At 45.6% G+C, this 12485-nt stretch overlaps 1 protein-coding gene across 1 annotated transcript in view; it reads right to left on the bottom strand.

The window, feature by feature from the left end:
• LOC148140604 (cytochrome P450 2K1-like) overlaps window positions 1–11560 on the bottom strand; it is a 38753-nt gene extending 27193 nt beyond the window's left edge. Inside the window, exons 1-4 of the mRNA XM_087979467.1 lie at window positions 11308–11560; window positions 8507–8669; window positions 2502–2651; window positions 577–737 (exon numbers count right to left, since the gene is read on the bottom strand). Of these exons, the coding sequence (XP_087835593.1) occupies window positions 577–737; window positions 2502–2651; window positions 8507–8669; window positions 11308–11499 (666 nt within the window). The 5' untranslated portion in view covers window positions 11500–11560. The remainder of the gene's footprint in view (window positions 1–576; window positions 738–2501; window positions 2652–8506; window positions 8670–11307) is intronic.
• Window positions 11561–12485: the final 925 nt, after the last annotated feature.

The following is a 12485-nucleotide window of genomic DNA, read 5'->3' as shown; positions in this document are numbered from 1 at the left end:
AGAAGGTAGCCAATAGTGCAATAGGTAGATGGAGGTGGGGATGAAGGTCAGAGAGGAGGGTGGAGTGGATAGGTGGGAAGGAAGGTAGGACAGGTCATGGGGATGGTGCTGAGCTGGAAGGTTGGAACTTGGGTAAGGTGGGGGGAAGGGAAATGAGGAAACTGGTGAAGTGCACATTGATGCCGTGGGGTTGAAGTGTTCTGAGACGGAAGATGAGGCGTTCTTCCTCCAGGCGGGTGGTGAGGGAGTGGTGGTGGAGAAGACCCAGGACCTGCATGTCCTCAGCAAAGTGGGAGGGGGAGTTGAAATATTGGGCCACAGGGCGGTGTGATTGATTGTTGCGGGAGTCTCGGGGATGTTCCCTAAAGCGCTCTGTGAGAAGGCGTCCAGTCTCCCCAATGTAAAGGAGACCGCATCAGGAGCAACAGAGGTAGGGTGGGAAGAGATGTAATCCAGGTAGCTGTGGGAGTCTTACTGGAGATGGTCATTGTTTGGCATTGGAGTGATGAGGGGATTATTATGCACACCAAATTGCAAATAATCATCCCAAGTACAGTAATATGGAAAGATAATTACTTGTATTGAAGCTGTTCCAGTCAATGTTGTCATCTCATTGTTCATGTTTATGAGGGAGTTAAATATTTTGTCGTCATAATCAAAGCGATCTCCAAATAGAATGGAACAGATAATATTGCTCACGGCCGAATTCAAAATCTGTGCTGTTTCAAAAGGCTGACCTGTGAACAAACATAGTATTTCAGAGAAAAACTGAAGCTGGAAATACCACAAACACTTCCAGTATTGTTGTCTTTTAAAAAGATCAAGTTGGATAAGATGCAGTTTGCTGATACAAGATTCTATCTGTGATGGAATCCCTCACGACATATTGTACACACTTTGTGCTGGGAGCCAGCATTTTATGTGAATCCAGGGTCAGGATTAGGGTGATTTCAGTTCAAATCGGCTCCAAAGCTGCTACTTTTGATTGTTCCAAAATCTTAGATTCTCTTTCACCAAGGTGACTGCACTGAGGGTCCATCAAATGGTACTGGGGAGCACAACAATTGCTCATCAAATCTTTAAACTTCCTGGACAATTCCCACTGTGGTAATGTTCATAAATCAATACTCTTTATGAATCATTAAAAACAAATGTTGTGTGACCAAATTATTTTGAAAAAGAACTTCTGGCCAGGAATTTAATTACCTTGACCAGTTCCCCTCCTTTCCTGCTTTGTTAAACATAGGAGGTATGGTTAGTAAGTGCACAGATGACAGCAAAATTGAAGGTGTAGCGGACAGTGAAGAAGGCTACCTCAGAGTACAACAGGACCTTGATCAGATGGGCCGAGGGGTGGCAGATGGATTTTAAATTAGTTAAAGGTGAGGTGCTTCATTTTGGAAATTCAAATTAGGGCAGTACTTGTCCACTTATTGGTGAGGTCCTGGAGAGTGTTGCTGAACAAAGAGACCTTGGAGTGTGGGTTCATAGCTCCTTGAAAGTTGAGTCACAGGTAGATAGGATAGTGAAGAAGGCATTTGGTATGCTTTCCTTTATTGGTCAGAGTATCGCGTACAGGAGTTGGGAGGTCATGTTGTGGCTGTATAGGACATTGGTTAGGCCACTTTGGAATACTGCATTCAATTCTAGTCTCCATCCTTTAGGAAGGATGTTGTGAGACTTGAAAGGGTTCAGAAAAGATTTACAAGGATGTTGCCAGGGTTGGAGGTTTTGAGGTATAGGGTTAGGCTGAATACGCTGGGGCTGTTTTCCCTGGAGCATTGGAGGCTGAGGGGTGACCTTATAGGGGCTTATAAAATCATGAGGGGCATAGATAGGGTGCATAGACAAGGTCTTTATCCCAGGATAAGGGAGTCGAAACTGGAGGCAAAAGTTCAAGCTGAAAGGGTTAAGATTTAAAACTTGCCTAAGGGGTGCCCTTTTCACAGAGGGTGGTGCATGTATGGATTGAGCTGTCAGAGGAAGTGGTGGAGGCTGGTACAATTACAGCATTTAAAAGGCATCTGGATGGGTATATGAATAGGAAGGGATTAGAGGGATATGGACCAAATGCTGGCAAATGGCACAAGAATAGGTTGGGATATCTGATCAGCACGGACGAGTTGGACCGAAGGGTCTGTTTCTGTGCTGTACATCTCTATGACTCTGTGACTCTAAAACAGACAAAGGATATTTCGAATCTAACCTAACTTAAAGTGTCCAATAGTGGTGAAAGGCTTTGTGAATGGAGTACATCACACAGGGAGTACTCATCCTTGGTGTGGTGAAGCTGATGATGCAGTTTTGAACTGCTATAACCTTTAGTATAATTAATGTCCGTCAAAGGCCAGTGTCTCTGGGGCCTGCTAACATTTGACTGCCCCAACAGTATTAATGTAACTGAAGGAACCTCACTTTTATTCAAGTGAAAATCTTTTCTGTAGATGTCAATTTCGAGGGAACCATGAATCCCAGCATGTCATGACCTACCAAGCACTCACCCTTGTGACTCTCAAACACATTGACAAGAAAGCTGGCCTCTTCACTGATCCTGTCTTCAATGGATTTCTTGCCCATGCCAAAGCCTCGGAGAGCTGAGATCACAAACTTTCGGTTCTCCCGCCACAACTTCCCGTCACTGAATATCACACCTGAAAGTGACACACGAAAAGCTGATCAAATATTGGTCACGGGTTCTGCTGTGAGTGCTGCCAAACCCCAGGTTTCTAACACCCTTTCCTTTCCTGAAAATTACACCATTCTAGAACCAAGAGGAAGGTCATTGTATCCATGAGTGCTCTTTGGGGGAGTGAGCCCATTAGTCTAACCTCTCACTTGTCATTCTCAGTGTCTGGCCTATTCCGTTTGGATGTTCCTGTTGACCCTGCTTCCACCACCCTCCCAGGCTCTGCATTCTCCATGGTAATGAGAGACACAGAACAAAATCTCATCCTCCCCCTGATTTAATTTTAACAATAACCCACCCAATTTCAGTGTCTGTCAGTTCTCTCATTATTGAATCCCTCACACTGGGAAAAAGCTTTTCTCTATCCACCCTGTCTATACCCTTCTTGATTTTGTAGACCACAATCAGGTCCCCCCTCAATCTCCTTTATTCTAATGAAAGCAATCCTAATCTACTCAACCTTTCTTCACAGCTAACACCTTCCATCCCAGGCAACATCCTCGTAACCCTTCTCTGCACTCTCTCCAAAGCGTCCACATCCTTTTGGTAATGTGGCGACCACAACTGTACATCGTATTCCAAATGCAGCTGAACCAAAGTCTTGTAAAATTTTAACATGACTTGCCAGCTCTTATACTCAATACCCCGTCCGATGAAGGCAAGCATACCATATGTCTTCTTGACCATTCTATCCACTTGTGTAGCCACCTTCAGGGTACAATGGACCTGAGCTCCCAGATCTCTCTCCATTTACAGTGTAGTTCGCTCGAGAATTAGATCTTCCAAAGTGTATCACCTCACATTTGCCTGGATTGAACTCCATCTGCCACTTCTCTGCCCAATACTCCAGTCTATCTATATTCTTCTGTATGCTTTAGCAGTCCCTTATGCTTTCTGCTACTCCACCAATCTTCCTGTCATCTGCAAACTTACTGATCAGACCACCAATGTCCTCTTCCAGATCATTTATGTATATCACCAACAACAGTGGCCCCAGCACTGATCCCCGTGGAACACCACTGATCCCTTTCTCCATTTTGAGAAACTCCATCGACTACTACTCTCTGTCTCCTGTTGTTCAACCAGTTCTTTATCCACCAAGCTAGAACACCCTGCACACCATGTGACTTCACTTTCTCCATTAGTTTACCATGGGGAACCTTATCAAACACCTTACTAAAGTCTATGTGTCTGACATCTACAGCCCTTCCTTCATCTGTCAACTTGGTCACTTCCTCAAACTCAGTTAAGTTGGTAACAGATCTCCCCCACACAAAACCATATTGCCTCTCACTGATAAGCCCATTCTCTTCTAAATATAAATAGATCCTATCCTCAGTACCTTCTCTCACAACTTTCCCAGCACTGACATCAGGCTCATTGGTCTGTACTTACCTGGAATATCCCTACTAACCTTCTTGAACAGGGGGTCAACATTAGCAATTCTCCAGTCCTCCAGCACTTCACCTGTGTTTAAGAATGCTCCAAAGATATCTGTCAGGGCCCCAGCTATTTCCTCTCTCGCCTCCCTTAGCAACATGGGATAGATCCCATCTGGTCCTGAGGATTTGTCCACCTTAATATCCTTTAGCCTACCCAACACATCCTCCATCCTTATGTCAAGGTGATCCAGAGTAAACAAACTCCTTACCTCTAATCTCGACATTAATCATGACCCTCACCTCAGTGAGCACTGATGCAAAGTAATCACTGAGAATCTCACCCTTTTTCTCAGGTTCGACACACAACCTTCCTTCCTTATCCATTAGTGGACCAACCCTTTCTCTAGTTACTCTCTTGCCTCTTATATATGAACAAAAGGCCTTGGGATTCTCCTGAATTCTGCTCACTAAAGTTATTTCATGACTCCTTTCAGCCCGCTTGATTCCTCATTTAGGATTGGGCCTACCCTCCGATATTCCTCCAAAATGTGTTCTGATCTGAGCCGTCTGGAACAGCTTCCCTTTTCCTCTTGGCTAGTCGCACAATTTCTCTGTCATCCACAGTTCACAAATCTTGCCTTTCCTATCACTTGTTTTCAAAGGGACATGCCTATCCTTCACTATCTTCAACCTAACTTTGAAAGCCTCCCACAAATCAAATGTGGATTCTCTTCAAATAGCTGTCCCTAATCTACATTTTACAGCTCCTGCCAAATTTTGATATAATTGGCCTTGGCCCAGTTTAGTACTCTTCCCTTAGGACCACTCTCATCTTTGTCTACGAGTATTCTATTACACAATTGTGGTCACTATTCCCAAAGAAGTCCCCCACTGCAACTTCTACCACCTGGCCTGGCTTATTCCCCAACACCAGGTCCCATATGGCCCCTTCCCTTGTTGGTTTATTGACATACTGCTCTAGAAAACTTTCCTGGATGCTCCTTACAAGTTCTGCCCCATCCAGACCTCTGACACTGAGTGTATCCCAGTTAAGATTTGGAAAATTAAAATCTCCCAACCCCACTATGCGATTGCCTCGACATCTTTCCATAATCTGTTTACGTATTTGTTCTTCTACCTCACATTTACTGCTGGGAGGCCTGTAGGACAGCCCCAACAATGTAACTGCCCTCTTCTTATTTCTCAGTTCATCCCATAATGCCTCACTGCTCAAGCCCTCCATCGTGTCCTCCTTTAGCACAGCCGTGATATCATCCCTGACCAGCAATGCAACTCCTCCTTCCTCCCCCTTTTACTTCCCTCCCTGTCCTGTCTGAAGCATCTTTATCCTGGAACATTTAGTTGCCAATCACGCCCTTCCTTCAACCAAGTCTCTGCGATCGCAATAATGTCATACTCCCAGACACCAATCCAAGCCCTGAGTCCATCTGCCTTACCAACTATACTCCTTGCATTAAAGCATATGCACCTTAGAACACCAGTTCCTTTGTATTCATCTGCCCTCTGCCTACTCTTCCCCTTGGTAATGCTAACTTCATGATCCTGTTCCTTACAGTCTCTATTTTCCACCTTACTGTCTATTAGTCTTCTCTTCAGCTTCCCAGCCCCTTGCCACATTAGTTTAAACCCTCCCCAACAGCAGTAGCAAAAACTCCCCCAAGGACATTCGTTCCAGTCTGGTTCAGGTGTAGACGGTCCAATTTGTAATAGTCCCACCTTCCCCAGAACAGGTCCCAATGCCCCACAGATCTGAAACCCTCCCCCCTACACCATCCCTCAAGCCACATGTTCATCCTGCCTATTCTTTCATTTCTACCCTGGCGAGCACGTGGCACTGGTAGCAATCCTGAGATCACTACCTTTGAGGTCCTCCACTTTAACTTCTCTCCGAGCTTCCTGAATTCTGCCTTCAGGACCTCATCTTGCTTTCTACTTGTATCATTGGTGCCAATGTGCACCACGACAACTGGCTGTCCACCCTCCCCTTTCAGAATGCTCTGCAGCCAATCGGTGACATCCCTGACCCAAGCACCTGGGAGGCAACATACCACCTGGGAGTGTCGTTTTCAGCCACAGAACCACCTATGTACTCCCCTGGCAATAGAATCCCCTATGACCATGGCCCTACTAGTCTTTTTCCCGCCCTTCTGAACAGCAGAGCCCACCATGGTGCCATGATCCTGGCAACTGCTGCCCTCCCCTGGTGAGCCATCTCCCCAACAGGATCCAAAACAGTATACCTGTTTCAGAGGAAGATGACTGCAGGGGACACCTGCACTGCCTTCCTACTCTTTTTCTGCCTTTTGGTCACCCATTCACTGTCTCCCTCAGCAATTCTAACCTGCAGTGTGACCAGTTCACCAAACGTGCTATCCACAACCTCCTCAGCATCGCGGGTGCTCCACAGTGAGTCCATCCGCACCTCCAGAGCCGTCATGCAGTCAAACACGAGCTGCATCTGGACACACGCACAAAAAAAAGTGCAGTGGCTTGTTACTGATTCAGACCAATACGGGAGGGATGAAGTTCCCAGGGTTATCTCAGAAACAGCAAACGGATCATTGCTATTCAGAAACTGAGCTGAGCTTTCTGATATCTGATATTTGTCGCAGATATATATTTCATAAAGATACCGGGGAACATCTTATTTCTACACCATCTGAGCAAACGGGCAAATGGGTTAACCATCTTATCTCAGACACCCTCTTCAAGAATGTGGCACACCTATCCAATCATCTTAGACAGTCTCTTCAAGAATGTGGCACACCTATCCAATCATCTTAGACAGTCTCTTCAAGAATGTGGCACACCTATCCAATCATCTTAGACAGTCTCTTCAAGAATGTGGCACGCCTATCCAATCATCTTAGACAGTTTCTTCAAGAATGTGACACACCTATCCAATCATGTCACACATTTCTGAAGCCACAGTACTCCCCTCACACAACAAACTGGGCAAATCTGACAATTGTCGGGTTAATAATGGCAGTGAGTGACAGACGCAACATGGAAAATTAATAGGAGGGCTGATTGCGCTAATGCAATTGATGTGGATTTAGGGACTTCCAAAAGTCCTTGGACAAAATGTCATGCTACAGGCTTGTTGCCAGAGTAACGTCCCATGGAATAAAAGAGACAATGACAATGTGGAGTTTGACCATGTGGGAAATTAGACACTGCTGCGATTGCAGGAAAGTTGATAGTGGGAGTTGTCCAAGGGTTGGTCCTGGGACCAATGCGTCTCTTGATACATATTAATGACTAAGACTTAAATGGACAGGGCACAATTTAAATATTTGAAGATTAAACCAAAATTGGGAAGTATCCTGAACAGCGATAATGATAAAGGAGATGCAAAATGAATTAAAGGATGCAATTCTGAAGGAAGTGCAAGTACAGAGAAACTGGGAGAACTGAGGTTAGGAGTCGGGAGGTCATGTTCCAGCTGTACAGGACATTGGTTAGGCCACTTTTGGAATACTGCGATCAATACCTACTTGGCAGGGAAGAAACCATGGTCAATTGGTGTTCCTGCTGTAGGAAAGATGTTGTGAAACTTGAAAAGGTTCAGAAAAGATTTACAAGAATGTTGCCAGGGTTGGACGATTTGAGCTACAGGGAGAGACTGAATAGGCTGGGGCTGTTTTCCTTGGAGCATTTGTGGCTGAGGGGTGACCTTAAAGAGTTTTATAAAATCATGAGGGGCATGGATAGGGTAAATACACAAGGTCTTTTCCCTGGGTTGGGGGAGTCCAGAACTAGAGGGCATAGGTTTAAGATGAGAGGAGAAAAATGTACGCAGGACTAACTTGGTATGGAGTGATATGGGCCTGGTGCTGGCAGGTGGGACTAGATTGGGTTGGGATATCTGGTCGGCATGGACAGGTTGGACCGAAGGGTCTGTTTCCATGTTGTACATCTCTATGACTCTTTGACTCTCTGAGTTGTTCAAGCAAATGTTACATTATACCTTGTTCAGAACACTTGGTGCTGTGTCAGATTGTTCTGCTGGCTTTCAGCTCTCTTAAAGGTACAGTACACCCACATCTTCATAACAAGGGTGAGAAATTTGGAGAATAACAAATCGAGAGAGGAACTGTGCCAGATCTCTGTTCCAAAATATTTCCTCCTATTTATATATTTTTTTCTTTATTCATCCACGGGATGCGGGTGTCACCGGCCAGGCCAGCATTTATTACCCATCCCGAATTGCCCAGAGGGTAGTTAAGAGTCAACCACGTTGTTGTGGGTCTGGAGTCACATGTACGCCAGACCAGGTAAGTAGGTAAGATTCCTTTGCTAAAGGACATTAGTGAACCAGATGGGTTTTTCCAACAATCGACAATCTATCCCTGTGATGCATCAAGTTGAGAGAAATGAGGAGGAGACCGAAGAAAAAGACGAAGTGTCAAGTTACCAGTTCGGAATGAGTAATCGTCAAATATGGGGATGGGTGGCCTCCCACTGAATTGATCAGCGTGATTCACAAGAGCGTCTTTCACTGCGTCATAACCAGTCAACACCACTGCCTTCAGCGGCCCAAGCTCCACTGAAAATACATTTCCATATTTCTCTGCGAGCTAAAAAAAGAGAGAATTGTTTCATTAAGGTTTCATTCCTGGTCAGCTGTAAGAGGGAGAAAACAGATGAGAGAAAAATGGACAATTCCTTCAGCTTTAAATCCGAGCTCCCCAATCCGGTCCAGGGTCACATCTGTTCTGTTGTCGATTCCAGCAAAGTGACCCACAATTTGCATTCCACCTGCTTGACGCCCTGAAAACCACAAATCCATTCCATTTGCCGCTACAATCCATGTAAACGGATTGAAATTAGTCTGTTTTTAAAAAAATGCCCGACCAGCGAATCTGATATTTTGGCTGGGATCCCTTGCCGATAGCAAATGGGAGCAAAATTTATGTAAATCAAACACTGGCAACATTGTGAAAATAATTATAAGTGACTTTGAGGAGGAAAGGTTATCAGATCGATTGGACAGCAAGTCTTTAAAAATATAAGTTATCCCCACGCTCAGTGGGACTAACCAACAGATGCTGTTCCACTTTGGAGTTGGATAAGTGAATGAATAGGAAACGTTTGGAGGGAGATGGGCCGGGAACAGGCAGGTGGGACTAGATTACTTTGGGATTATGGTCAGCATGGACTGGTTAGACTGAAGGGTCTGCATCCGTGCTGTATGACTCGATGACAAAAACCCACATAACCTTCTCCATTCCTCCTCCATTCCCTCCTTGTCTTTCCCTGCAATCCACAAATATTTGATACCCAGTCATGATTTTAGATTCAGTTGCCTCACATTACCATGAGACCATATTCTCACATGGCTTTCTGCACCAGCACCTCACTGATCTTGCATTCACAGACAGACACAGTGACAGTAGTTTACTGCAATCCCTCTCACGCTAAATGGAAGTGATATCTTATCATTTGCTTTTACTCGATGATGTGGAGGTGCCGGTGTTGGACTGGGGTGAACAAAGTCAGAAGTCACATGACACCAGGTTATAGTCCAACAGGTTGTTTTGAAATCACAAGCTTTCACAGCGCTGCCTCTTCACCTGATGAAGGATCAGTGCTTTGAAAGTTTGTGACCTCAGATAAACCTGTTGGACTGGAACCTGGTGTGAGGTACGCTTTTGCTCTCGTGCTGGCTGTCTCTTCCAATTCTCTGTTTACCTTGTGTTTTCCTCTGTAGTGTTATCTCCTTATTCTAATCCCCCTGAAAAGTGAATCTGAATCCTCCTTTCCTTGTGTTTCTTGTTATCCCAGTCCTCCTCCTGCAGCCTCTCCTGAGCCCTCACCTTGTGCTGGGTTCAGCCTTCGCCTGGCGTTCCCAGAGGCCCCATCGCTCTCACTAGTCCCTCAGGGGGCCTTCCTCACTGCTCGCCAGGACCTCCTCGACTGTCTGGAGACTCCAGCTCTCCTGATGCAGCATGAGGCCTGCAGGCTGACCCACACAATGTCAATGCCCCTGTCCCCCGGGAGCTCCCAGCCCCACCCGTGTACCACAGTAATACCGGCTGCTGCTCCAGCTCTAGAGCTGCTGCAGCTGGCAACATTTCCTGGGGGGTTCCCTCCACGGAACAGGATGTGAACCCCACAAAGACTGAGATGTCCCACCACAGCTCGATGAGGTAGTATATCACAGAAATCAGACTTCAACAAATAAAGATCCACCAGCGACTCACTTCCCTTCCCATTGCCCTGAAGTTATTTTTCAGGAAGGTTTATTCAAATCTTCTACTTGACTCTCACTACAAAGGTGTCTCAGGTTTTAACTGGTTGAAAAAATCAGCACGCTTTAATGTTGTTAGCTCTGGTCACGTACAGTTAGTTTTATTCCCTGTACGTAATTAGCTTAATTTTGAATGCAATTATTGATATTTTTAACAACTTATTCAGAGAAAATAATCAATTTCTTTAACAGATGAGGACACACCTCTGGAGCAGGTTGGATTTGAACCTGATATCACTGATATAATAAACCATCAAATCAGCTTTAGGGCTCCTGTAGTGTCCCTCCCCCTGTACCAGAAGGCCTGGGTTCAAGCCTCACCTGCTGCAGGAGTGTGCAGTAACATCAGTGGGTAGTGTCCCTATCTCTGGGTCAGGGGGTTATGGGTTCAAGCCTCAGGTGTTCCAAGAATGTGTGCTACCATCTCTAAACAAGTTGATCCTGACAGCTGTGACACTTTACTGACAGTTCTGGCCCACTGTATCCCGACCTTTGACCTCATTTCGAATCATGGGGAAAATAAGAGTGCAGAAAGAGGCCATTCAGCCCATCGTGCTCCAATTCCCTTTGAAGAAAAGCTCCAGTCAGCTTTTGGGTTCCTGTGGCGCAGTGGTAGTGACCCGACCTCTAATCCAGGTTCCAGGCTTTATCTCAATTATTGTGACTAGGTTTATTTTTAGTTAACTAAATCAAATAATTACCAGCTTATTCATGCTGTGTAAATTGTTGTGAGGCGATATACCTCTGCAATTGTTTTTCCTCCCACTCAGTCCCGGAGCAAAGTCTGAGCAAAGTTCAGAGATCGCAGGCCCAGAGATAACAGATTCCCTGATCACGGATTCCAGATCTGTTTCAGGCTCTCTCCTTTTACGTCTCTCTCGGTCTCTGTGAGCTTCACCTTGGGAGCTGTACCTTCACACCGCCCCATCCCTCAGACAGTCCCCCAGTGAAGGATTCTCACTTACCCCCATGAGAGACCAGTCCAGCTTCTTGAGGTCCAGTTGGTGCAGGTTTCCGATCAGAGGAAGCGGGGTCGGTCCAGGAGGGAAATTCCTGGGAACTCTCCGCCGAATTACAGACACGACCAGGAAGAGAAAGAGGGCCAGCAGCGATAGGGCCGAGGTGTAGTCTGTGGGGAAGAGCTTGAGGAGAGCCATTGTGCCCAAGTGCCCACACACTAAGTGGAGCCACTGGTGTTCCTGATGTTATAATGTGGGCCGTCCTTCACTCCAACCCTCCACTTAATAGTTCTCAAAGAACCGCCTCATTTTGCTTCATCGCCTGTGTCTCTTTAACCCCCACCTTGCTGTGTGCTGGGCTATTTAATTAAACAGGTCGGTGTACATTCCCGGCGGGGAGTGGTGTTCAGGCACAGCAAGATTCCACTCAGAGAAAGTGCTGTCAATTTTCACAGCTGACTCTGGCTGAGCTTGTCTGGACAGGTTAACCTGACGTTATTTTATGGTAAGTCTCTCATTCCCAGGATACGGGTTTCGATGAGATGTAAGGATATCTAGTCACCTCACACACATATAGCAAAGCAGGGAATTATATCTCCGCAGGTCTGCTGTTCCAAAGCACACCTTAAAGATTATTGACATCCATGTGATGAATTGTTGCTTGGTAGTTCAGTCTTGAGTATTCATAATAAAACAGACATTCTACTGAGGACTTGTACAAGTTGTAGAGTCATACAACATGGAAACAGATCCTTCGGTCCAACCAGTCCTTGCCGACCATATTCCCACCTGCCTGCGCTTGTCCATATCTCCAAACCATTTCCTATTCATCTACTTATCCAAATGCCTTTTAAACTTTGTAACTGTACCCATGTCCACCACTTGCTCTGGAAGTTCATTCTACACACAAATCACTTTCTGTGTAAAAGAGTTGCCTCTTTTTAAAATCTTCCTCCTCTCCAAACCCTTCCTATACATGTACCCATCCAGATGCCTTTTAAATGTTGCATTTGTAACAGCCTCCACCACTTCCTCTAGCAGCTCATTCCATGCACGTATCACACTCTGTGTGAAAAAGTTGCCCCTCAGATCTCTTTGATATCTTTCCCCCAAACCTATGCCCTCTAGTTCTGGATTCCCGTAGGGAAAAGACTGTGTCTATTTATCCTATCCATGCCCCTCAT

This window comes from Chiloscyllium plagiosum, unplaced genomic scaffold (assembly GCF_037043375.1).
Source record: "Chiloscyllium plagiosum isolate Xiang-an unplaced genomic scaffold, Cpla_swu_hap1 HiC_scaffold_35, whole genome shotgun sequence".
Lineage (NCBI taxonomy): Eukaryota > Metazoa > Chordata > Chondrichthyes > Orectolobiformes > Hemiscylliidae > Chiloscyllium > Chiloscyllium plagiosum.
The sequence above is the reverse complement of the archived record's forward strand: the minus strand, read 5'-3'. Positions and strand labels throughout refer to the sequence as shown.